At 37.7% G+C, this 27,652-nt stretch overlaps 1 protein-coding gene across 4 annotated transcripts in view; it reads right to left on the bottom strand.

Annotated features, from left to right (window-relative positions):
* Positions 1-928: 928 nt before the first annotated feature.
* Positions 929-27,652, bottom strand: part of rbm47 (RNA binding motif protein 47) — a 31,647-nt gene continuing 4,923 nt past the window's right edge. The window contains exons 1-6 of one of the 4 annotated variants that reach the window (XM_051701878.1): positions 14,145-14,276; positions 11,800-12,523; positions 10,607-11,075; positions 9,084-9,290; positions 7,624-7,814; positions 929-5,329 (exon numbers count right to left, since the gene is read on the bottom strand). In XM_051701878.1, the coding sequence (XP_051557838.1) occupies positions 5,078-5,329; positions 7,624-7,814; positions 9,084-9,290; positions 10,607-11,075; positions 11,800-12,492 (1,812 nt within the window). In that variant the 5' untranslated portion in view covers positions 12,493-12,523; positions 14,145-14,276 and the 3' untranslated portion in view covers positions 929-5,077. Of the gene's footprint in view, positions 5,330-7,623; positions 7,815-9,083; positions 9,291-10,606; positions 11,076-11,799; positions 12,524-14,144; positions 14,277-27,652 lie in introns of those variants that run through there. The other 3 variants (XM_051701877.1, XM_051701879.1, XM_051701880.1) reach the window with 3 other exon arrangements.

The raw sequence follows: 27,652 nt of genomic DNA, 5'->3' as shown, positions 1-27,652 counted from the left end.
GACCACATCACTACAAGGAAATCAACCTTTCTATTATTTTTTTATTTATTATTATAAATAGTATTAAAGTAAATATTAAGAGTGGAGACAGGAAACAGGATGGGGAAAAGTGGGTCTAAAGGGGGAATCGAACCCAGTTCATCCGCATGAGAAGCATCCACACCGTACTTACACACAGTGCAAATAGTAATAAAATAATATACACTTGCTTACACATGTTTTGCCCATGTGCTGTCTGGTTTAGTTGTGTTCTTTACTGTGGCGGTGACAAACTTCAGTACTCAAGGTGGCGATAGAGTTATCTTCAAAAGTCTGTGCAGTTAAGCTGGATGTGTTATTAGCTAGGCTTATTATTCAGGTAATTTGCTATAATCATACTGACTTTAACTGACTTGTTCAGCTAGGCCTATATCTCTTCAAACTGTTTCTTTGCCATTGCAGTAATTGGCTTGAAAGAGAAAACTGACCGCAGTCCGTGGCAATCACAAGGGTTCTGTCCAAAGACAGAAGAAAGAGCAACACACTCACTGTCCTTAATATGCATGTTAAACAAAACCCACAGTTTCAGACAGTTTAAAGTCGTTTCCCAAGTCTATATAGGCCTAAATAAACACAGGTAAGATCGCATCCTATCAAACCTTCACCTGGTCGTGTTGCATGGCTGCCCCCTTGTGGTACAACCGGAACTGCATGATTGAATGTCACTCTAGTCCAGTTGAAAACATTTGGTAGCTCTCATTGCCTGTGATATTTAAACTAATAGTTAAATTAATAGTTTAACAGATAATATTAATATCAAAATAAATTTTTTTTAAAAATTGTAATTGGAAAATGTACAATTTAGTTGAAAAATTTGAAACTTAAATAAAAAATGTCATGTAAATAGACAGCAGAGAGAAAAGAAGTATTTATGAAAGACAAGCACAGATTTTGCTCTTCTTTTTGAAAATGCTTTATTAAACTACCACTATAAATACAACAATGCCAAAAGGCCTTAAACAAACAATGCAAGATAGAAAACAGTTCTAAGAAGATCTAAAAAAGGAAAGATAAGAATATTTGGGCAATAACATTCTACATTATCTAAATGTCCTCAGCCGAGGTCACCTTGTCTTGTTCAGAAAAACAAAACGCTACGCATGTAGTGTTTATGAAATGATCGCAAAAAGAAACCATGTTCTGCCAATGAATGCATTGCGTTCAATTTGGGCCAGCGCTGACTCCAAACTGCTGAGTTTTATCCACTTTTATAAATCCACTGGTACTTTTAACACACTCACACACACACACACACACACACACACAAACGCATTCTTGCACACCCCATTAAACACTTTGGCCAAAACAAACAAACCAAAAAAAAACATGTTTTTGTAGCTGTTTAACTCTAAACAAAGCACATACAAAGATGGAAAAAAGTCTTAAAATATATTATAGCATTTCCTTGTACTTCATACACAAAAACAATGTACTGTATATATTAAATATATCCTGGCTGTTTTGCTCATAATAAAAGATTCTAATAGAGAGAGAATGGATGTTTCACTTGAACACACAGGCATGACCACACATACACACGCACACACACACATACACACACAATGTGGAGTGACTGAGAGACACTGTCCTCAATGATACTGGCAGTGTGCGAAAATGTGTGTGGCTCGCACATGTCTCTTATCTCACATGGTGTGTGTAACCTGTAAGATGTGAACTCTGTGGATTGTCATTTTTTGTTTGGATGTGTATCTTGAGATTTCCCCCAAACCAAGTTTCACTCAGTCTCTTCTAAACACATGCTATACTTAACATCAACTCTGTTATAACATAATAAATGAAAGCAAAATACCACATAAAGCAGCAAAACTCTAACACTCTGAGCCCCCAAAACAATAGATACAACAGTATAACACAAATAGTTATATATATATATATATATATATATATATATATATATATATATATATATATATATATATATAAAACATTTCTGAAAGAAAAAAAATAGAAAACAAAAGAGGAGAGGAGAGGCACGGTGTTTTTAGAGGTCACTTGTCAGACACAGCAGTCTGAATAAAAGGCACAGATGTGACAAATGCAGCCCTACAGAAGGCATAGTGGTGGCATACAGCAGTCTTCAGGAGGACATTGTTATGACATACTGCAGTCATTGAAAAGGCCATGATTATTTTAACAGAGGTTCTCTGAGCTCCCTGGTTTCAGTTTGGTCCAGTTAATTCCAGTTAAAATACCCCTAAAATGACAAAAGTACCTGCTCATCACTTTGGGTCACATACACATACACAAGCACATACACACATATAGCAAGAACTTCTAACACCCTAAAACATGTTTAAGTGCACCTCAGTATAGTCAACATTAAAAGCATGTCCTGTACTGTATCACATGGAGTGTGGTCTCCAAAAATTCAGGGTTAGAACTACAAAAGAAAGCAAATTACACAACATAATGGACAGTCAGCTGAGTTTACAGGCTTCTGTAGGAGGAATTAGGTGGAAAAAATTGGAGTCTCGCGACATGCACCTGATTTCCCCTCTGTTTTAACTTGTTTACTTGACCTGCATCTCAGGACCACGTAATAAACAACATGAAAATCATTAGTTCCATTGTAAATTGGACAGTACTTCAAGTGTAATTTGTTTTATTGGCACAAAAGGAATATTAAGGAGACTAGTTTTCTCCTAATGATCCAAAAAGGAACATGAGACTTCACTGGACTGGATAGTGATGCATTAAAATACCAGTAGCTGGGAAACACAGAACTAAAGGCTGCTCAATGCACAGTTCGGTCATTCACCCAAAAATGAAAATACTCTCATCATTTACTCACCCTCATGCCATCCCAGATGTTTCTCTCTTAAACAGACTTTCTTTCTTCTGCTGAACACAAACATCGATTTTTAGAAGAAAATCTCAGCTCTGCATGTGAATGGAAGCCAGAACTTTGAAGGTCCAAAAAGCACATAAAGGCTGCATAAATTAATCTATATGACTCCAGTTGTTAAATCCATATCTTCTGAAGCGATATGATAGGTGTGGGTGAGAAACAGATCAATATTTAAGTATTTTTTAAATATAAATATTCACTTTCGCTAGCACAATCTTCTCCTTTTGTTTTTGGCAATTTGCATTCTTTGTGCATATCAACACCTACTGGGCAGGGAGGAGAATTTATAGTTAAAAAAGGACTTAATATTGATATGTTTCTCACTCACACCTATTATATCACCTCTGAAGATATAGATTTAATCTATGGACCTGCAAAGTTTTGCCCACCATTCACTTGCATTGTATGGATCAACAAAGCTGAAATATTCTTCTAAAAATCGTAATTCGTGTTCAGCAGATGAAAGAAAGTCATACACATCTGGGATGGGATGAGGGTGAGTAAATAATGAGAGAAGTTTCATTTTTGGGTGAACTATCCCTTTAACTATAAACCACCAGCACAACCAATTTCAGTTGGTAGAAATACTTTATTATAAATTATGCTATACTGTATCTTCTACCCAGCTACTTTTTTATCAGTCCAGTTTGTGTATTTAAAATGTATTATCACCCAACAACTGTCATTCAGCATATGTTCTTGAAGACTCTCATAATGAAATTATTTATAATGCATTTCACCAGAGGCTCAACTCTGTTGTGGAATTAACAGTTGCTTTTAAAACAGAATGACTAGTCATTGTTTGGTTCTTGTTTAAGTCATAATCTGTTTATATGGTCTGTGTTTTCATTTCTCCCAGTTTAGCAAAAAAATCTTCCAGACAATAAAAACAACTAAATATTAAAATTTTAAAATAATCTAAATATAAAATAGCAAAAGCAAACTATTGTCATAAACAGTAAAGGAGAAAAATAAATGCAAATATTCTCATCTAAACTCGCAGGCGGGCAACCCAGTGGACGGAAAATTCAGGCATCTTCAAAACAAAACATTTCGCATATATATATCATTAACTCAAAATACAACATTTTCAGGAAACACTTAAAATCTTCTACTTCTGTAGTTGTTGAAGCTTCTGCTCAGAAGTTGTTTTTTGTTCTTTTTACAGTTTTATAGTTTTTTTCACAAAAGTATTTAAGCAAAGAGAGGCATTAAATACATTCTTTCAAAGTCCACAAATACTACAATGTTCCTTCAGTATTCTTTTGGCCATGAAGGCACAGGAGTGGTATTAGGAGTGTTTGGTGTACGGCGGCCCTAAAGGGACAGAAATACTCTGGCTGATGGCTATCCACTGGATTTTGTGCGGAAGACAGTGATATGTCAGTAGGTGTAACCTTGCAAGTCTTAAATGCTAAATTTCTTCATATGAATGCACTAACAAATCACCCAGAGTCAGTCCACTGCTGTATCCAGTACACAGTGGTGCTAAACTAATAAACAAGGTTGTTAAAGGCCTCTGTGGAATCATAAAACATGTAATCATGTCATATGCCTCTTGAGGGGATCTGAATAGGGAGTATGAGAGAAGACGAGATTGATTTGTCATTCATTTAGTTGTGTGATGGCTTCTGAATCAGAGTAAGTCTGGTGAACATCTTCATTAGTGGGGTTGACTGACAGATTTCAGCTGTTTTTCATTTGTCTAGAGGGAAAAGTAGGTGGTGCTTGGGTCACATTGCAGGGGTTTGTGTCCACATAGACATATAACACAAAGGGAACAGAGATGAAAATAGAGCACAAGGCATATTGATAAGATGATCAGTAGAATTATAAGTGGCTTTGGTCTAAATCAGTAGATTAGAAGTCTAGGTCACATGTCTAGGTTACTAAATGTAGGCCAGAGAGGTGTCTATGAGTGTAGTTCAGTAAATTTGGGATTAGTGAAAAGTGATCTACATCCTTGCTGCCAGCATTAACTTGTGCAGGAATCTAAAGGTGTCCAGGGATTTAGATATGAGTCAGAAAATGTTAGTTTTTGTTGCGAGTATGTCAGTGTCACTCGGCGTGGTTCAATTAGCCAGAAGACCTCATAGATGTAGCATGAAGGCTTGCTGGTCTGTGCTGGTGTGGTGTGTGTAACTGCAGGTCATTTTGATTGATGATATCTCAGTAGGTCTGGTATACATCATGAATGGGCATATGGAAGGTGGCAGTGGCAGGGAAGGCCTGGGGCATGTACCCGGCGTATCCTCCATAGGCTGCAGCTGCCACGGCAGCATTCTTCTGCAGTGCTGCCAGAGTGGCAGTGTTGGTGTGGGCAGCTATAGGCATGTACCCAGCCCCATACAGACTAGCAGCTGCTGCTGGGATCCTCTGGACATTATGAGCCATGGCATAGACAGGAGTTATAGGACGACCCTGTGAGACAGAAAGAGAGAGAGATTATTACACTGTATCCTAATCAGACATGTCGTAATAAAACGACAAGAGATAAAAGCTCTTCCATGTTAATCTGAGTTTTTTTCTTAACCAGCCACGATCAAGACAAGTGACAAGGCATTTCATTGGTGGCTTGGCTTCTATTTCCATGACAATGCACTATGTAACTCCACCCTGAATGAAATCTCATTGGTCCAAATCCGATATACAATGCAACATCCTAAACTGTCTAAAACTTTCTCTAAAGCATAAGGAATTCACAATACAGTAACTTATAAACAGATGTTAAAATTTCAGTATACTATTATTTATAATTTAATATACTATTATAATTATTATTATATAATTATTTTAGGAGCTCAGGTTTTCACAACAGGGACAGTTTCATAAGTTGTTTTTTGTTTATCTTTTATATGTTTGATTAATGGTTTATAAAAGTCTATGCCATTTTAGTCAGAGTGAAATGAACTAAATTAATGAATAAAACATGACAAAATATTGACTACATTTAGAAGACATATTTGTCAAAAGATTAAATCTATGAAAAACTAAAACTAAAAAAATAACATTGCTGGAAACTTATTGTGTCATGCTGGTAAGGACAAGGTAGTGTTATAATCTTACAGGTCCAAAAGTCTGAGACAACATTGGAAATCTAGGATTCACAATCGAATTTAAACCAAATATATATATGTAACAACTATATTAACCTGAGGAAGCATGTCCCCCTTACTTCTAAATATATTTTTAGGAATTTTTAGGAATTATTATATTTATATATATTTTAGGAAATTATACATGATTAGCCTATATTTTAAGTTTCGGTTCCGTGCAAGGAAATACTAGGCAGCCGCCTAATTGACACCTTTAAAACCCATCAGAAGCCTCCGTCAAATGGTCAGTTCAGCAGTGAACAGAACCAGTGCACAAGCAGTTAACAGTAGAGGCCAAGGAGGTGCAGCCATCACCTATTGCTTTTCAGGACTACAGGGCAAACAATGTCAGGTTAACGAAGGTTTTTTACTTTTAAATCATGATTGCGTTACTGATAATGAAAGTAATTATGTTACATCACAACTTTGTATGAAGAGTAGTGTGTAATTTACTTTTGCATTAAAAATGTCCATTTCTCACCATCAGTCCATTGCATGAGAACACGCACTCTCGTTCTCTTTCTCACACACACACATGCAGCATGCACAGGGAGAGAGAGAGAGAGAGAGAGTGCGCTCTCTTCTAATTGAGGTAAGAAAATTGCACTGAAGCCATAGACACAAGTTTGGTTTAAAGAAAAACTGACGCACTTGGTTTAAGTTGTGTTCTTGTTTTTCATTTGTTAAATGGTGGACAACATTTGGAATCATCTGTTTTTAAAAATCAGTAAATGATGGACAAATTTTTGTAAGCAATCTCTATACTCTCTTACAAACCTCCTGGAGTTCCCTCACGCACCCCCCAGAGGTTTGCAAGCCCCAGTTTGGGAAACCCTGGAATACATCATAAAAACATTCACAATGTAGGTTGGAAAAAGTATGTGCCCCCCCCCCCCCCCCAATAGGCTAATGATGTCAACAAAAGATAATTAGAGTAAGTTGGCAAACCTGGCATCCAATTATTAAAACGAGATTGAAGGTCTGGGTTAGAGCTACTTTGACTTATAAAAAAGCACTCAAACATTTTGAGTTTGCTATTCAAAAGAAGCATCTGCTGAGGTGAACCATGCCTAGCAAAAAAGAGATCTCAGAAGACGATGATCAAGAATTGTAGCTGGAAAGGGTTACAAAGTTATCTCAAAGAGCTTAAATATTCATCTGTCCACAGTCAGACAAATTGTCTATAAATGGAGATGATTTAGTACTGTGGCTACTCTCCCTAGAAGTGGCCGTCCAGCCAAGATGACTCAAAGGGCAAACCATAGAATGCTCAATGAGGTAAAAAAGAACCCTTGACAAAAGGTCAAATCCAAGATGCTCTTTAAAACATTTTCAAATCATGCTGAGAATATATGGATCATCAGATTTTGCTCAAGTGTACTGTATGCTGTCATTAAAGCAAAAGGGAGATATTCCAAATACAAAGAAATTCTGAAATTCAAGTTAACTTTTCACACAATTTGTTATTGTAATTATATTACTTACAATGAAAATAAAAAATAATTATAAAAATAAAATGCCAAATAGAAGCATTTTCACCAGTGGTCTCTTCACTAGACTTTTGGACCCCACTGTATATTAACTGTAAATTGTCAAATTTGGTCAGGTGTAGGACAGTACCTGGAAAGGAGGTGGCGTGGAGACTGCAGGTATGACAGCCGCAGTAGCCTGGGCAGCATTGGGGTCATGCTGAAGGGCCAGAGGGTTTATCAGGTGCTCCACTGGATGCATCTTCCCGTCCTGCATTAACTTAGTTGCTGGGGCAGCAGAAAACATAGCAGGGTACTGGGCACCAAGAGCTGGAAGAGCCACTACACACATACACATACACTTAGAAAAATGGCACAAATATGCTGACAGTTTACAAAGTATTATATAAAATGGTACACGTATATCACTATGTAAATTGTGTACCTTATGTGGTAACATACAGTAGCTTATATAAAATATTACATGAGATAATAAAGGAATACAAGCAAGTGAATGAGAAAGATAAGTTTCGTTTAGAGAGTACAGGAGAGAAAAAAAATGAGAGAGGGTAAAACTTACACAACCTGTCTTTAGTTAAAATAAGTGTATGACTCAGCTTAAGATTAGCAACAAAAACACACCCACACCACACCACATACACATTGTCTTTTACTCAGACACACACACACACACACACACACACACACACACACACACACACACACACACAGTTATTGTTTCCATGTACAAAAACTCTTTTCATTCCCCACGTTAATTCAGATTTAGGATCAGTAGGTTTAGGTGACGTCAGAGTACTCCAATCAGGAGTTTACAGATCTCAGATCAGAATTCTAAAAGATCAGTTAGTTTCAACAGAGCAGCAGATTAGTAAGAAAATAAAGTCATTAAAAACCACAAACTCAATGCCCAAACAAACTCAAATACTCTCAGATTGTTCTGTAACACTAAATGGCTTTAAGTCTTTTCAATGAATCGTTTAATTTTCTGTCCTGTTTTATCCTAGTGTTCCTAAAAGCCCTGTATTCAAATGACTGCAATACTCTGTAACACTTCAGTGATATGATCCATTAAAAAAGGTATATAAACATAAAATTAGTCACAATGTGCACTGTTAATCTAATTAGGTACTTTCATGTTCATAAATGAAAAGTTGAACTGTTAAAATTAAAATGTTGAGTGCATTTTGAGAATTGCTTGAGCACTGCAAAAAAAAAAGCAAGAGAGCCTGAATAAAAAAATCAAAAGTATGCTTATTGAGGTAGGCATTCATAGCTATGACAGCTGTTATAAAGAGAGGAAGAAGTCAGTACTCCACTCCAGGCCAGCAGGGGCAGTAGAGTCTGTCTGATTGTGTTTTTTAGTTTTAGATTGTGTAGAATTTACTTGGTTGTAATTCTTTTTCACAAATTTACAAGTTGAATATAAAACTCTCTAGTGGTTCCATTTCAATAATGAATACAATTAATTATTTACTCTGATTACTATCCTGCTTACTTTCTGCATTTAAACAAAGATTCTGCCTTTACTGGATGGAGTACAGCATGATTTAGTTCAATTCTGTGTATATGAGGTTCAATTTAAAAACTGACTTGTGCCAGGCTTCATGCCGACTTGGTTCACAGCTGCCAGCTCTAAATTGGTCATGATCTCATAAGGTTTGTCCGGCAGTTTGGCCTTTCCTTCATGGTAGCGGCTGTAAATGCCTCGGCCAGCTGAATAGCCACCAAGGTATGAGCCACGGGGCCCTGGGCCCCTGTTACCAGCCCCAGCACGACCACGGCCTCTTACAGTACCTGCTTGAGATACAAATGGAAGGGGGCGCTGTTCAGGTACAGAGCCACAAGGAGGCGCATACCTAAATATAGTACAGGTAGCATGGAGTAATGCCACCACTTGAGGATGAGTAGGTAAATTCCAAATACAAGTTATTGCCTTGCATTTGTTATTAAGTTTTCCTTTTGAGTTAAATATATTTGCTAAATGGTTTGCTAGCATGGGGTGATTTAGTGATAAAGATATGGGTGTGGCTACAAATGAGGCAGAGCTTAGGCTATTACTCTTCACCATTCTCATTCAAATCGCTGTCAGTGTGAACGCCATTTAAGGAATCTATAATTTCCTTACATTTTTTAAGAATGGTATTGATTGGAGGGGTGGTGGTGCTAGCGTTGAGTAAAAATGTCACATGAAGGTAAAATTATTTTTTAATCAGATAAATGGGGGGACCAAATATCATAGATTGATGAAAACTTGAAAATGCAATCAGATCTTGAAAGACAAAAATTATCTCAAACAACTGTTACAAACCCAACCCAAAACCACAAGCATCTGTAACTGACAATGATGTGTTAGGAAATGAAATAATACCAGAATCCCATCATTAGTTGTAGTATCATACTTTTACAGGTATCTCCACTGTTCCTCAGCTCTTCAGCCCAAAAAGTCTGAAACTGCACACTATCAGGTGGCCATACTTAAGATGTGATTAGCTACAAACAAGGCAGAGTTTTTTGAGAGCTTCTTCTTTTCTCTATGTTAACAAGCCATTCATAGGTTTCATGTCCTGAACTGTAACACTGAAACACCATGGCAGTTTCAAAACATTGCTTTGAATAACGAATGGTGTGAATTTGGGGCAGGGATATCTGTTTGTTTGACTAATGAATGACAGGATGAGTGTTCAGGAAACTTGCTTCAAAACTTATAATTATAATTATTATTAAAGGTCAATATTTTTTGCTATTGAAATGAAAGCTAGGGGTTATAGGGGACATAATGTTAACATTATTGTAATGCATCCCCTGTGGTTGTTTGTACATACCGAATTTCAGCTCTGATCCTAGTGATTATTGACTGTTATGGGAGAAAGAATTGGGATTCATTGGAGATGTAGTATGATACTCAAAGCCTCCACAGAAAATCTTTTGTTTACAACGTTTTCGGTTAATTCTGACTGATTTCATCAAATGGTATTGCATTTGTTGAGTTTCTAACAAAGTTATATTGATTTTGTCATTTCATTACAACATATTCTTGTATGATTATGAATCACACTTTCCTCACTGTTCATTCTGATCTGAGAAAGAAAAGGAGAGATACTGAGGTTTCTAACCTTTGATGAAGTAGTCTCGGTTGGGTCCAATGAGTGTGTTGTAGGGATAGCTGTAATAGGCGAGTGTATATGGGTCACACTGATACATGTAACTTTGTGGGGTGTTGTCGACAGTCGTCACAGCCGGTGTTCCCTTCGATGCCTTCTGATAACGAGTGTACTGCTCCTTATCCACAGGCTTGGCCAGGGACACTTCGATAAGAGAACCTTCGATCTCTGTGCTGTTCAGGTTGTCCATTGCAACCACAGCATCATCTCGACTGGCAAAGTGAACAAAGGCGTAGTCTCGGATTTTCTTGACACGTTCTACACAGCCAGGGTTGAACTGGCCAAAGGTTTGGCGCAGAGTCTCCTCGCTGGTCTCTATCATCAGGTTCCGCACATATAGAATCTTTACTGTTTCCATGACATCCTCGTCAACGTCAATCTCAGGTTCAGCCCAGTCAACTGCAATCTGGTGTCCCCAGAGCTGTATACACAGGCATACAGCAATAGAAAGACACACACACATACAGTTTTAGGTCAGCAAGGTGTATTCAATATGGTGAACATGATTTTGACAATTGGGAACAACCTAGTAGAGGTTAAGGATAGGGAAAGGGTAGGGTTAAGGTTTGGTTTAGGTTTGGGGATAGGAGGCCTGTGCACCATTCTTATCAACCTATAATTTCTCTCTTGATTTAGGGGTAGTTAAGGGTTAGGATTAGGCAGGGGTGTCAGACCCTGCTCCTGGAGCAAGGCCACATATAAGGAGGGCAGAGGGGAAAGCTTTCAGGGGCCTAGGCACTTGTTAACAAGGGACCTACGCCCGGATGGCGATCGTTTCCGAGGTGGACCAAACTTGGCGATCATTACCAAGAGGGGCCCATTAACTTGAATGCTTCAAGGGTCCAGCCATGTGTTTGGGTGTCCCTGTCCTGGAGAGTCATCCCAGTGCAGTTTACTTCTAACCCTGCTCCAACACATCTGCCAGTCATTTTTTAAGTAAACCCGAAAACCTTGATTTGAGTTGTGTTTGATTAGAGTTGGAGAAAGATCACCCTCCAGGAGCAGGGTTTGACATCCCAGAGTGTCACCTAGGGATACACAGGCATACCGAAATAGAAATACAGGGTTTAGGGATAGGGTTAGGACTTAGGGTTTAGGGAAAGATTTAGGACTTAGGGTTAGGAATATGGTGTAAGCTCTTAAACCTGAATTCGTCCTGGCATGAGCTTTCTTCTGGCCATAGCAGCAGCACGGTGAGACTCATACTCTACAAAGGCAAAACCACGATTCTTCAACTTATCTGCCGCACTTGCATACACGATCACATCCAGTACCCCCTCTGTCACCTTGGAAACTTCCTCCAGGATCTCCTCACGTTTCTTGGTTTTGGGAATTCCACCAATGAAGAGGCGGCAGTTATCTACACTAGAGCAAACGCCTAGCAACCTTCCTGGGCGAATTTCGTAGTTATTGAGTTCACGAACAGCTCGCTTAGCCTCGTGCTTCTGTGTGTACATGACAAATGCATAACCACGGTTCTTCCCATCAAAGTCCATCATCAGGCGCATCTCATAGACCCGTCCTACACTTTCAAATACTGGCACAAGCTCATCCTCGTAAACGTCACGTGGAATTTTACCCACAAATATTTCACAGCCACGTTGGGGGGCGGGGCCTTGCCAGCCAGGTGGCGGGCCATATTTGCGCTGTCCATTTTCTTGCACCATTCCGTAGCCTGTCCGCTCCATTAAGGACAAAAGTGCAGCTTCGTTGGGGGCCCCAGCCACACCCTCTGGAATGGAGCTGTGATGTTGAGGATGCCCTGAGGAGGCCTTAGAAGTGGAGGAAGGGCTAGGATTACTCATAGCAACGGCAGCGGCTGAGTCTTCTGCTGTCATTCTGAAATAAGCATCCAATCAGGACTGGAGTCTAAAAAAAACAGAAAATGTTATTTGCTTTTTATGTTTCATGTTCTAATCAAACTATGAGCACCAATACACAAATAATAATGTCTCTCCATAAACAATACAAATTCGATACACTTTCTGACTTTTTTAACTCAAGTGTAAAAACTGATTAGTTGAGTACCCTGGAATAAATGTCACTGTGTACAGATGCGCCAGAGAGTTGTTAGTAATCCAGAGGCAATCAACAGAGAAAGTCAATACTTGACATATCATACATTATACATTATATAATCATCATATAATTGTTTAATTTATTACATTACATTTATCTTATTACATTTAAAAGCTGAAGTTAAGTAACTTTTTCGGTGTTAAAATACTTTCTTCTATCCCAGCTTAATATAAAGAGACAACTTTAATAAGTAAGCCATTCATAGGTTCATTTCCTTGAAAACTGTAAACACTGTAGCGGACCAGTCTTTGTAGCGGATAAAAATTCCTGTGTTTGTTTTGAGGGACCCTCTTAGACTTACCCTAACAACGTTACACAAACAATGTCATGAGTTTGCAATGGGACTAACTGACTTTCTGAACAACAGCAGACGTGGGGCGTATTCAGAAAGCTGTTTTGAAAACATTGTTTCTTTTTGCTATTCCGTTCGGTGGCAATAGTGTCGCAGAAATTACATGCTTATGCTTTAAATTATACATTAAATCTTATTTATATTATTTAACACACACACACACACACACACACACAAACTTAAATCCTCTTCTCCGCCTAAAGCTTCCTAACAAACCTCACTAAGCTGCATCTACATTCTTTAGCATGGAAAAAATCTCCAAAACACCCAAATCCTATAGTCCAGAATTTTTCATAAGCAGGACACAGAGGAATAGAACTACAAAATCTTTGATAAATGAAACAGGTATTTCTCACTAATGAAACTTTAGTACTTTGTAGGGAGTCTGGGTGTTAATCTGGATAATGAAATATTTTATATATATTCAACCAGAATATGTGTTACTGTTAGTTTGCTTTAGTCAGTAATTTAGCATGAGCAGTTAGCCAGACCTTGATGCCCTGTTAGAGGGTATGGTAGTTGCTTAGCAATAAAACCATGGTTACACATGCAGAGCATGCTGACCCAATCACAGCTTATCCTAAAATGCACAACTAAGTTCACAGATTTCAAAGACACAAAAATACAATCAAGAGAACTGGAACACATATAAAATAAAAACAGTTTAAAGGTAATTAATTATTCATTTACTCCAGCAATAAAGTTCAAATCTACAAATGAACAACAACAACACACATACATACACACACACACACACACACACACACACATGTTGGTGCAGCTATCATTATGAGGACTCTCCACAGACATAATTATTTTTATACTGTACAAACTATAGATTCTATCCCCTAACCCTAATCCTAACCCTACCCCTAAATCTAACCCTCACCAAAAACTTTCTACATTTTTACATTTTCAATAAAACATTGTTTAGTATGTTTTTTTTAAGCGATTTGAATTATGGAGACACTAGAAATGTCCTCATAAACCACATTTATAGCATAATACCCTTATAATTACCAGTTTGTAATCTAAAACACACAGTGCTCAAGTTAGTACCTGGTTTTCTCATGATGTGTTCTAAGAGGCTTGTTGGAGCAGCATGTGACTGTGAGTGTGAGGTTGGAATAACAGGCAACTCAGCAGTACTAACCCAAAACTCTCTTACACACACATGCACACACATTTCCTCATTCACACACATACACACACATATACAGAAAATCAGTATATGTGTGGCTCAAGGCCAAGCTGAAACAGGAAGAAAAGCAGACTGACTAATCAAAAGCTAAGAGGGACGAACAGACCAACCAATAGAAGATATTTTAGTAATACTTCTGTGAATACAGCATTTATGTGATCACTTCTGCAAAGGGTTGAAGTTCAGATATGAGGAGACATTGGCATAACCAGCTCATAACCCTGTAACTAAAGGGTTAATTTTAGGAAACTTAAAGTCAACATGAACTTTCTCAATGCATGTTCAATGCTTATTGTGAATGATTACACAAAAATTCCATAATTCGTAATTTTTCATCAAAATGTAATAATTTGCTCCGCCTCTTAAATGACTTTCATTTTCAGAGGACATTACAAATGCTCTTATTTTTTCAAACCCTCCCCTCCATTGTCTTGGCATTATTCTGGTATGTAACATCCACTTTTCACAATCCAATCAATTTCAGATAAATAAAATTAAGTCCTGCCATACATGTTTTGCCATTTCATTATCCAGATTACAAAAGCTAAAAGGATTGTGAATGTTGACTTTATGTACAGGCAGCTGCCCCATGACAAACATAACAGTACAGATCAATGATGAACAATAGTTCTTAACAGCAAAAAAAAAAAAAAAAAAAAAAAAAAACATATAAAGGAATGGAAAGAATGTCTTCCAAAAAACTGTCAAATGTAATGCTACTGGTTGTCAGTTTGTATTAGATTCTGGATAGACTCTCAGTGTGAGTTAAATGAGAAGTGTGAGAATAGAAGATGATTCAGCAGAATTCAGGAGGAAGGAGAGGACGAGAGAGACAATAAATGATGGAAGATAGTGAATAAAGAAACTTAGAATAGTAAAGTGATTCAGCAAAAGTTGTAAAAAGCAATTATAAGGTAGGCTACTATAAATCAGTGGTGGGGACAAAAGACACAATCATCTGTTAAGTAAACACATGCTAGATGGACGTCTGACCGATGTGATGCGACATCAGCGTTGCGTTAAGGCATTTAAAGGGCTTCACTTTTTTTTATTATTTTTATGCACTTTGAGACACTTGCATTCTGTTCCATTCATTTAGCTGCGTCTAGGTTTTTTTTACGCAAGAACTAGCTTTATTTTATTTTTTTATGCAAGAATGTCTTCTGTCTGATGGGCACCTTAAACTGTTAAAACGTGTCTCGAGACCCCTGCGTTCTACTTCATTTCGTTGTGCTGCGTCTCGCTGTTTCTGAACACAAAATGTTTCCTGTTTGAACGGCCCCTTTAGGCTGTCATGTGTTTCTGGAAGTGAGACTATTGGAAGTTTCCTTGTTCCGTACAGAGATACAGAGAGCAGCAGGAAGTGAGAATCAGTGGCGAAAGAGGGAGGGAGAAGACAGGTCAAGATAGAAATGAGAGAGGGAATGAAAGACGATTGACAAGAGAGAGAGAGAGAGAGAGAGAGAGAGAGAGAGAGAGAGAGAGAGATGAGAAATCAACAGGGAGAGAAAATATTATTTATTTTCCATCAAACATCAGATCTCCATTTCTCATTGTACTTGCCTGGCAATGGTTGACCTTTACTTGTGTGTGTGTGTGTGTGTGTGTGTGTGTGTGTGTGTGTGTGTGTGTGTGTGTGCAAGGAAACCTGAGGCAGCAGCAGGTGGATGATTAACCAACACAAATCACTAGCTGCACACACACACACACACACGCAGAATGTTCTTTTTACAACAGGCCTTGAAAAAACAGAATCCAGAACATATTTGCTTTTGCAATTTATATCGAATATCACATACTGTACATAAACGTATGTCTTCTATATGGTTTTTATCATGCACATGTAAAATGGCAGCAAATGCTACTTCTGCCTGTACAAATGAGCCAAGGGTAATTAATATGGTCTTTTCCATATATTACCACACTACCATACTGTCTAGGTGTGTGTTCATATTGACAAAATTATATCATATATTTTGGGTCATTTAAGCATATGAACAAATTATAGTAATAACAAATTACTAAATTAAAAGAGGTGTGTTAATAATCAAGGAAGAACTTTCTTGGACAGAGTGAGGGGTTTATAGGTTATGTGTGTGTGTGTGTGTGTGTGTGTGTGTGTGTGTGTGTGTGTGTGTGTTGTGTGTGTAGGCAGGTTTGGGTGGTTTCCTAGGAAATTTGTAATTACAAGAGTATTATGCTATAAATGTGGTTTATGAGGACATTTCTAGGGTCCCCATAATTCAAATCGCTTAAAAAACATACTAAACGATGTTTTATTGAAAATATTAAAATGCAGAAAGTTTTTTGTGAGGGTTAGGTTTAGGGGAAGGGTTAGGGTTAGGGGATAGAGTCTATAGTTCGTACAGTATAAAAATCATTATGTCTATGGAGTGTGTGTGTGTGTGTGTGTGTGTGTGTGTGTGTGTGTGTGTGTGTGTGTGATCACGAGATGATGGTTTGTCATTATCTAAGACACTGATTGACAGAAGAATCTGATCTTTGACTTATTTTACACACAAAACAATATGTGACAATCAGCACATATAAACTCACACACACAATTGCACACACACACTCAGAAACACACACAGGACTTTTGTGTGCAGACAGATCAATTAGTATCACTTGGGTGAAACTCCTTCAATCTTGGTGAAAGAAAAGAGTGAAATGTAGAAGACTAGAACAATACACATGCTGGCTTCCAAGAGAACTTGACTGTCAGCAAACACACACAAAGTATACACACATACACACACAAACACCTGCTGTACAGAGCTGGGTAACCGTGGCTTTAAAAATGAATCAGAAAATAAAGCACTGACATTTTGGATGATTAGAGAAAGTGTGTATATATGTGTATGAGTGTGTGTGTGGGGTGGGGGATTGGGGTGGAGGGTAGCATTTTAAGTCATGGGAGGGGGGGGGGGGGGTTGATTTTAGATTTTAAGTCATCAGTCAGGGGGGGATTGGGGTGGAGGGTAGCTTTTTAAGTCATCAGTCAGTTGCTGAGATTTTCATCTAAATTGTTTGCTTACATATCATCACATGTACTGTATGTGTATTTGTGCTCCACTTTGATAAGATGCATAATACATGCATGTGGTGTGAATGAATAACAAGGTTGTTGACAGAGTAACAAGAATTCATCCTTAAAAGTGTACATTCAAATAAACAGACTCTCTCTTACACACAAGGGTTGTGTGTGTGTGTGAAATGTAAGCTGTTTCATAGCTCAGGAGACTCAATGGAGCTCTGAGTAATGTTACATTAATGTATCAACAGAGGTTCAGAGGTATCAGTGGTTTCTCACAAAATGTCTTAGGAAAAATAGACACAAATGATACAACCATTGACAGATTACAAAGCTATACAATTTTTGTGAATTGCATAGCTCAGATAATTTGGTCTTGAAAAAAGTAATAGTTTAAAATATTGTTGAGCTCACTTCTAAAACTCTAGAGGAGATGCATGGGAGATTACTAGGGTCTTTCTCTTAAGAAAAACAATATCTCAATTTGCTCTCTATTTATTCTCATTGCTGTCAAGGAGAAAAGGTTTAGATATTAAAGAGATCTCATTTTTAATTTTGTTTAAGTGTTTGTGCATATCTAGACCCAACATAATCACACAGGAAATCAACATGTTGCTTCCGAATGTTCAAGAACCCTGAAATTGACCCCATTCTGCAAACTTACTGACAAGTGCCATTCCCCATCAGACATTTTCGCATCAGTTCAAACATGTTTATCTTTCCCTCTGGCTCTACTGTGTTGCCTGAGCAACTTCTGAGACACGGGTTCTGGTCCCATGAAAACCAGGAAGTAATCTCTATCACATAAATAATGGTGTGCACAGTTCAGAAGTTGCATTTTCACTCTAAAATTTACTTGCAAATGTAAAGACATTTTTGCATTTTCACTCCTCTAATGGTTAGAATATGGTTAGTTAAATATGCATTCCTGTTGACTGTAGTACCCCTGTAAAAACAAAAGGGGTACTACAGTTCTGGCAAACTATCCGCAAGCTTGCCACAAATTTGCCACTTATAATTTTCACATTCAGATGAGCTTGTTTACTAGTAGTGTGCAGCTCTTCAACGGTAGTGGTGAACCTGCAGCAAATCATTGGCAACACTGGACAATTTGCCACAAGTTTGCCATGAACTCTCGATTTTTGTAAGGGACATAATTTAAAGCTAAAAAAAGCAATTAGTGAGTTGAGTACATTTAGATGCCCCACAGCCTCGTTTTCAATCACGGCAAATTAAATATGGCATCTACCTGACTAAGGTTAGCTCTTTAGTCATGCCAAGAGCTATTTTAACAACATACACCCTATAGAGCAACCAAGAGAGCAAAGAAAGCACTCACAAACACACAAGTTCTAGTGGTCTGAGTGTCATGAAGACGAGGAAAGAGTGAGTGAGAGAAAGAGAGAGAGAGTTGGTCTGAATGTTTGGTTGTCAGTAAGGTTTAGATTAACTCCATTTACAATCAGTGTCCATACACAGTGTTCAGCGCATTAAAAGTCAACGTTTGTTGCCGTGCCAACAGATAATCTTGTGGGTTAATGTGTACTGCTAAAGAGACCTCTTAAAACAGCTCATATTCAGTCAACCACTCACATGACAAACCAAAAAGTGCAGAACTTTGTCTTCTTCTCAGTGACCAAGCAAAAAACTTGTGCTTGTATAATAGCATTCTACAATTATTAAACCTCATCTCTGACAAACTTTGACCCTTGTGGCACCTCGTAATTACTGCAATGATCATTAACATATCCTCACTCAAAATGAGAATCCACAATTCTCTACAGTTTAACAAGCTCTCTGAACTTACCCAATAAAAAATACACAACGATAAATTTAGTAGATACTTCTTTTGTCTAAATTCTTACTGATTGTTGATTGTCACTTTGCACACTGTGCACCTCTTGACAATTGCACTGTGATATGAACCTCCAGCTCCAGCTCCAGTTAATTTGTCACAGTAATAATCAATCTGAACTGCTGAACAAGACTGTGGGATTGACAGAACTTTGAAAGTATACAAGTGAACCTCACGAAGCCTGTTAAGAGCATGTCTGGGCTCATAATTCACCCCTAAATAAAAAAAGAACGAAAATATATTTTGCTTACAAAAAATTCAACCTATTTTTAAGACCATTCAGTCAATTAAGCACATTTAAACCACCCAATTAGCATGACTCAAAAATGCAAAAAAACAACAAAAAAAAAAGAAAAAGAAATAAAAAAGAAAAAGAAAATACATTAGTTTATATTGTTTAATTGTTAATTTGTGGTAAATAACCACAAAAATTAATTTCGACCTGTTTCTCAAAAATTGAGGTTACAGTGAGGCACTTGCAATGGAAGTGAATGGGGCCAATATTTGGAGAGTTTAAATACAGAAATGTGAGGCTTATAATTTTATAAAAGCACTTTCATTCTTCTATTAAAAGGTATGTATTATTTTAGCTGTAAAGTTGTTTAAATCGCCGTTTTACTGCATTACTTTTACAGCATTACGTGATAGTTGTAAATTTTGAACTTTACACAGAAAAAGTTAGTAAGAGATTTTATCACACTAAAATCACGTTAACACACACATTGTTTATATTTTGTGGCAATACTTCTGAAACAGTGAGTATTTTAACGTTTATGGATTGGCCCCATTCACTTCTATTGTAAATGCCTCACTGTTAGCCAGATTTAGCTTTTTTTAAAGAAAAGGATGACGAGTCTAAATTAATTTTTGTGGTAATCAACATTGTGCCACAAATGCTGTTGACTGAGCTTAAATTGTATTGAACCCTTAATATTCCTTATACACCATGGCATTATAAATACAATTTGTTGTACTGCCATTTAATGTTGACTTAAAAAAACATACTTGTAATTTGTGATTTGTAATTGTATTTTTATTTTTTTTACAAGCTATCTCTTCTAAAGATATTATCTGCACTGAAGATAGACTAATCCAGATCACAAGAGATCAAAGTCACTAAAGATATAAATAAAGAACACATTACAGTTTCATAATACAGAACACAACAGTTAAACGACAGCACACAGATAGCAAGTGGACATGGTAACTGCATCTCCCACAAGACCATTCTCAGTTCCTGTAATCCTCTGTTTCAATTCTCTATGAAAACAGGCTACAGTAAAACATTTAGCCAGACATTGATATGACAAGCATACAAACATTTTGATCTCATGACTAAGAAACTAGCCAAAAACACAAAAGCAAGATTTTCTTGATAGGCACTAAAATAAAAAAAACCCTAATAATCAATAACAAAACAGGAAGAAGGAAGTGAGAAAACTAAAAGTGATTACGGTGAATACACACTCAATCAAACACAAACCCACAAATTAATAACTCTTTGTAATCTATGCACCTGTTACACACAGTCCTCTGGCTCACACACACATAGAGCACTGGAATAAGTTGCAAATGCTGATGACATCTTGAGGTTTCTTATCTTTTAGTTTGAACTCTTCACTCCTGCAGTTAATCTACTTACTGCAAAACAATGTGACATGGCTGATCAAACACTAGTCACTGATACAGACCCACAAATACACACACAGCTGATGATCTGTTCAAAATACTTCAAGTAGGAACACTGGTAGCTGAGTATTGTTGTCTCATAACTTTCTCTTTTGTGAAATCAATACATACCTCTGTCACTGATTGAGAAAATACGGCAGCCGATAACAGTAACACGCACAGGTCTGGGCCCACACCAGCAGCAAACATAGGAGGCTGAAAAAGTCGAGTCCAGAGACCAACAACCAACGCAGCGCACAGTAACGCACAATTGCATTTTAGGCTATTTTACGCTCACTTGCATAAACAAGCAATGCAGCTAGCCAGATTACAGCATAATCTATAGTCATTTTAAACTTATTTTTGTTCCTTTGTGGAATTTACACTTCAATATACTTACCATATGGTAAGCAAATGGATTTCTTTCCTCTTTAAAGTTCCCCTGAAGGTCACCAAAGGTCATTACAATATTGTCATTCAAAATTTTTAAAAAGGACAGTAATCCAAAAACAAAGACGCAAACAGTCCACAAAAAGTCGCTTTTGGGCTAAAACAAGAGTCTGAACTAATAGACTGCTCACAAACAGAAAATACACTCTTGTGGAAGGCAAAAACACAGACTTTACCTGCCTCTTCAGGTGAATGAATGTGTGTCCAAGTGGCACTGTAGCTGCTGTGTGTACTGTGATGCTGTTTCACTCACACACAGTCAGTCACACACACACACTCTCTCTCTCTCTCTCTCTCTCTCTGTCTCTCTCTCTCAGGCCTTCTCTCTCTCTGGCATCAGTGGTTACCCTCTTTCTTTGTAGGGTAGAGGAGCAGAGTGTGTGATTGGAGGTGCAGTAGGTAGAAGAGTGTTTACTCAGTGCCTGTGAGGGGTGGGGCAGAGAAAAGGTGCCACCTCCTACACCTCTCTCTCTCTCTCTCTCTCTCTCTCTCTCTCTGTCAGTCTTTTTATTTATTTCTCCTTTTCCCTGTCACACCCAAGAACCCTTCTTTCCTGATTTTCTGGGAGCAAACGAGAGAGAGAGAGAAATACGTCTGTGTGGGTGCGTGACTGTGTAATGGACTGTGAATGAGATTGTCCATTGACAGAAGAAAAGTTTTTTACAGAATGCAACTGACTGAAAAAAATAGTTAACTTGTATGTCCTGATTATAGATCAGTTTCCTGAGTTCCTGCATTGTAAAACATTTAAAGATGTAAATAGAAGTTAAGCCAACCTCACTAACACTCAGTCCTGGAAACGTCTGTAAATCTCATTCCAGTTCCTAAGAAACAGGTACTCACATGTCATAGTGTTTTACATTGCTTTAGTTAAGTAGATTAGGTGGAAATCATTGATTTCACAAGGGTGTGTGTTTGTGCTTGTACTTCAGTGCATATGCATGTTACAAAAAAAAAAAAGAAGAAGAAAAAAAATAACTCTATTTAGAACCAGTAGTGTTAAAAATTGAGAAGACAAGAAAAACAATCGTCCAACGCAAAAGATGCCACCAGACAATAGGTACAAAGGAAACATGCAATTATCATTCCACACAAGTGTACACAACATTTTCCTCCACCTCCCATTCACACAAATAAACACACAAGCCTGAAACACAAAATCACACACACTCACATACAGTAAGTGGGTAATTAACATGATTTGTCAAATAGTGACAGTAGTATCCTGAAGTGTGACATGCTATACTTCATCTGAAAGTATTTTAAGTAACATTTTCAAATTATTGTATAATTAACATACATGCAGCTTTTATGACCTCATATTAATTAAGAGACTACATGCAATTTTTGTACAGGGCTCAACAATTAGTTTTCATTGTCACTGCTGTAAATAAATATCTATAAATTGCTATTTTTAGCAACACATTATTATTTTTGGTAGAAACAGTGCTCCATGACAACTACAAAGTCTTAAACACATGTTTGCTGGAAAACATTACAGTGCAGAAAATTACTAATTTGTTTATAATTTTTAGTCCAACTTATGCTGCCAACATTATCACGTCATTGTTTCATTTTCAACAAATCCAAATCTACAGCTAGTCTAGATATCATTACCTTGAATACATATTTAAAGGTGTACTGTGTAATGTGTACTTTTTTCCACATTAAAAACGTTTACTTCTAAAGAAATAAATAGTACTTTTTGAAAATGTTTAAATCATGTACGCTCCTTTCATATTGGCAGCCTAATAAAAACCTATTTTACATTGAGTTGGTCTTTCTCATGAGGACCGCCATGTTGAGATCACATGACCAGTCAAATCCTACTCATTTTATCTTAGTAACCCCCCTTATTCTCATACACTTTCATTCACTTAATAAATTAATCATGGCTGACTGTGAAAAGTGCATTTCTAAAATGACATTGGTAACCAAAAACAATTGCTTTTGCATGATGTTGTATACATGCCGCTAGCTATCAGTATACAGTCATTCCAAGAAAACTGCCATATCGGCCACCACAGCATAAACAAAAGGGACGGCAGAGGGGTCCAGTGCCATTGTCCGGCGTCGCAGACGTGAAGCACAACAGCGAGCTGAGGGCCAGTCGATGGCGTGTCCAGGGCTGGCGAGCCCGACTCTCTCTCCTCTTTCTCCCCTCTCTGCTTTCTCTCTCCCTTTTGTTATCCCCCCCCCCCCCCTTCGTCCTGTTCCCCCTCCCAGGCATGCACAGGTCAGATCTGGAGACCGGTGTGACCCGTCGATGCTCGCTCCCTCCCTAGAAATGGGGGGAAGGGGGGAGGGGGGGGGAGGTCACAGGCCGGAGAAATCCCCGAGCTGAGTTCGGCGATGGGGGTATGTGGTGAGCAGGGTGGAGCCGAGCGGCGTCTGGGCAGAGCGAGGCCAGGAAGATAAGTGGCGAATGACTTCCATCTGCGCACCACACCAGCCTCGCGTTCCAGTGAGGGGAGGTGGTAGTATTTAAGGAGAAGAGACAGCGGCAGATGGGAGAGAGATGCACAAAGCTTGTCTGCGTTCTTGTGTGTGTTTTATGATTTGACGTATCTGGCTGAAAAGCAGTGCGTGTTTTTGTTTCTTTACACACCGAAAAGTGTCATTAAATGTCTATGTGTTTGTCAAGCCGGTCCCAGCTTCCTCCTTACCGTCTTAATTGTTACAGTGTGATTAATTGTATGAAAAATAATGTGTTACACAAAAGCAATTCATCCTGGACATAAATTATGTAATAAGCCTTGTGGTTTTGTGTATTCCACAGTCAGCAGGGTGCAGTCAGCGAAGCCTCATCTTGGAGCTGTACCATAGACATAGAAAAAGAGTGGGCTGTACTGTACAGGCTTTGTCAAACAAATGAGAGCAGACAGGCAACATGAAATGAAAAAGTAGCCATTCACAGATAACTAAATTTTGCAATTAAAGACACCTTGTCTGAGCACAATAGAATTCAGGGATCTTGCAGGTATCTTTTCAAAGTTTCAAACTACTTTTAACTTGAAACAGAACTTAAAAATGCGACAGTATGGTGCAAGACGCTGAAACGCTACACAACGATACAAGATGCTCCATGAGCGTCTGTCTAAGTTTAAGTCCTTTTTTACTCAGATGTGAAAATTAAACTAAACAGGCACCACGTGGCTTTCAGATGTAAAAATGAAAGTGAAAGTGGAGATTTAGGGTAAAAAATTTCTTAAATTTCTATCTGTTTCTCACCCACATCTATCATATAGCTTCTGAAGATATACATTTAGCCACAGTCATAATGATTACTTTTATGTATCCTATGTGATTTTTGGAGCTACAAAGGTCTGATCACCATTCAATTGCATTGTAGCTAAAATATTTTTCTAAAAATCTTAATTTGTGTTCTACTGAAAAAAGAAAGTCATACACATATGGGATGGCATGAGGGTGAGTAAATGATGAAAGAATTTTCATTTTTGTGTACTATCCCTTTAAACTCTCTCACACCTTCCTAATTGTTGAGCCCTGTTGGTACTTTTAAAAATGTAATTGTTACTCTATAGGACTAAGTAGATTCTTAGTAGTTAAATTGAACTACTAAGAAAGCTAAAAGGTGATTAAAATTTGTTATTAAAACTTAAAATAGCACGTAAACTTTTCCTAACACATAAATGTACATTTTAACCTAAATTCTTGGAAAAGGTCATGGACGGGTTATTTTTCAACTACCCAAGTACATTTCTGCAGAGTCACTGGGATGTTTTGTAGTGGTGGTCACTTTTTGTTGCACATTCAGCTATAACTACTGAACAGCATGGGGTGGGATGGGGGAGGGGGGCGAGAGAAGTGCAATGGGGTACACGCATAAACAGGAAATGATGCCGTGCTTAACGGGCAAAACCATTTCTGTTCTGAGTGGTTAGCTGATCACAGGAATCCTTAGTAACCACACAGAATAAATAACACACACACACACACACACACACACACACACACAGGGTTGGCAAACCAGTTGGATGGATCTCTAAACAATTGTCAACAGTAGTTCTGAGCTCTGTCAGCATGTACACACAAGAGACATATTAATATGTGTTGAGACACTCAAGAAGTTTCTCCAGCACACCTTCTAAGAACACACTAGTGACCTTACTCTCTCAAAAATCAACCAAGATGCAAAAAAGCACCATGAGTGATTATCTTCTAATCACTGACAACGTCATAATCCCTGAGTGCATGATGCATTATGCGTAGGTCATAAAGAAGGGTGAGGCTGTGTAGAGAGTCAACACATGCCTTGAGAGGGTGCAAAGTCTGCCTTTACTGCCTTATCAGCACCCATTATAAACATCTTGCAACTATGTACTGTATATTTAAAAAAAACCTTCTCCTTCAGTGATTTCAGACCGGTTTTCTTCTGCTCTTGTTGGATATACAAGAATGACACTTATTAATTATGAAGCCTCAGGGGACAGGGGATAGAAGACGTGTTTGTATTAGGGAGTAAGAGGGGAAAAAGATGTAAGTATGTAAGTCCATTTTAGTTTTGCACACATTGCATTACACATTGATGGTAGAGGTAACTGGAAAATCAGGTTTAACTCAAACTTTAACACTGTGCGAATACATGAATAGACTATGCACACACACACACAGACACACAAACAGACATGCACACACCACTCTGACTGTCACAGCGCTAGCTTCAACTCTATGCTAGTAGGACATCTGACCTACAGTATCTACTCTGAGTCAAGGTCATCTGATGATGACTGATTGTGCCTTGGTGGCTTAACTGCTCCGGTGCTTTAAATATCTCCAGACACGGAAGAGCCCTCTAGTGTTCACATCAGAACTCCATGATTGCCCTGAAGTTTCTTCTCATTTATGCTCAACACAGCTCATTAAAGGTGCACTCAGAAAGTTTTGGCTGATTAAAAAACTTTTTACACAGAAAGAAATGAATAGTATTTTTAAAATGATGAACACTCATATGAGACGAAGACTCCAGTATTATTAGTCTTATAGAAAAAGCTGTTTAATTCTTAATGGAGCTGGGTACACCCTCATGGGTGTCACTATGTGGAGATCACATGACCAGCCTCACTACTCACTTTATCTCGGTAATCAACCTATTTTTGGATAATTATGATTGAGCAATAAATTAATAAATACACCTGCTTATAGGGTATTTCTAACCAAAAACATTTGCTTCTGCGTGATGCTGCATCCACACCAATAGGTGTCAGTATCAAGTAAAAAAAAACAAAAAATAATTTATGGGTGCACCTTGGACGTACAGTGAAAACTAGCGACATGGATGCAGTATCATTCAAAATCAGTTGTTGTCAGTTACAGATGCCATTGTAGAAATTCACTATTGACAGTCAGCCATGATTAATTTAATCCAAGAGAGAAAGTGTCCAGTAACAGGATGCCTAATGAGATTAAGCAAGTAGTATTCGATTGGTCATGCGATTTTAACATGGCAGCCCCTATGAGGGGATGCTCTTCATGTAGATTTAAATAGCTTTTATAAGGTTATTGATATGGCTAGAGTCCTCATCTCATGTGAGAGGTCATGATTTTATACATATGTTTTAAAAACGCCAGTTAATTTCTTTTGGAGTACAACTTTTTAATGAGGAAAAAATTACTGAGTGCACCTTTAATAAAACCCTGTACTAAACAGGCATGACCTGACAAATGTGTATGCCCAAACAAAAACAAAAAAACAAAAAACTGTTTGGAACCACATAATCACAGCCAATCAGAACATATTTGATGTTTATTCTGCCTTCACATTTTTTTGGAATTATCCTACTTTCTGAAGTAATTACGAGTATGTCATGTTCGAGTGCCATTTCTTGTGGAACTCTTATTTTGACACTGTAATACATGTTAGTCAACTTGCTGATAATAAAAAAAAAAAATTCTCCTTTTCACAGACTTTGATGATGTTTTCATTTTTTTTTTTCAGCATAAATCTAGCACACTTAATATTTTCATTTTTTTTATTATAAAGTGTAATTTTATAACATTATACTTTTTATTATACTACCCTGGAACTGGTTTTAAAAAACCTAGTTACCACAGGTTTCTCATATAGCTCTCTCCTTACTCCCATAATCCTCCAATCTCTATTTTTACCCTCTTTTGGAAAGACGTGGAAATATGATAGTTAAGTTTTTTTTTTTGCTGTTGGAGCAAATGGGAATGCAAAAAATTATATATTTTTGCTGTGGTCTCCCATTCGCCACTATAGAAGTTTACCCTGCTATTGTTTACTTCTGCATTACAAACCCGGATATGTGTAGTGGGTCAATGAAAACCAATGGACAAAAACTGTTGCATAAGACAAACTCTTAGATTTACATGGA

This window comes from Myxocyprinus asiaticus, chromosome 7 (genome assembly GCF_019703515.2).
Source record: "Myxocyprinus asiaticus isolate MX2 ecotype Aquarium Trade chromosome 7, UBuf_Myxa_2, whole genome shotgun sequence".
Taxonomy (NCBI): Eukaryota; Metazoa; Chordata; class Actinopteri; order Cypriniformes; family Catostomidae; genus Myxocyprinus; species Myxocyprinus asiaticus.
The sequence above is the reverse complement of the archived record's forward strand: the minus strand, read 5'-3'. Positions and strand labels throughout refer to the sequence as shown.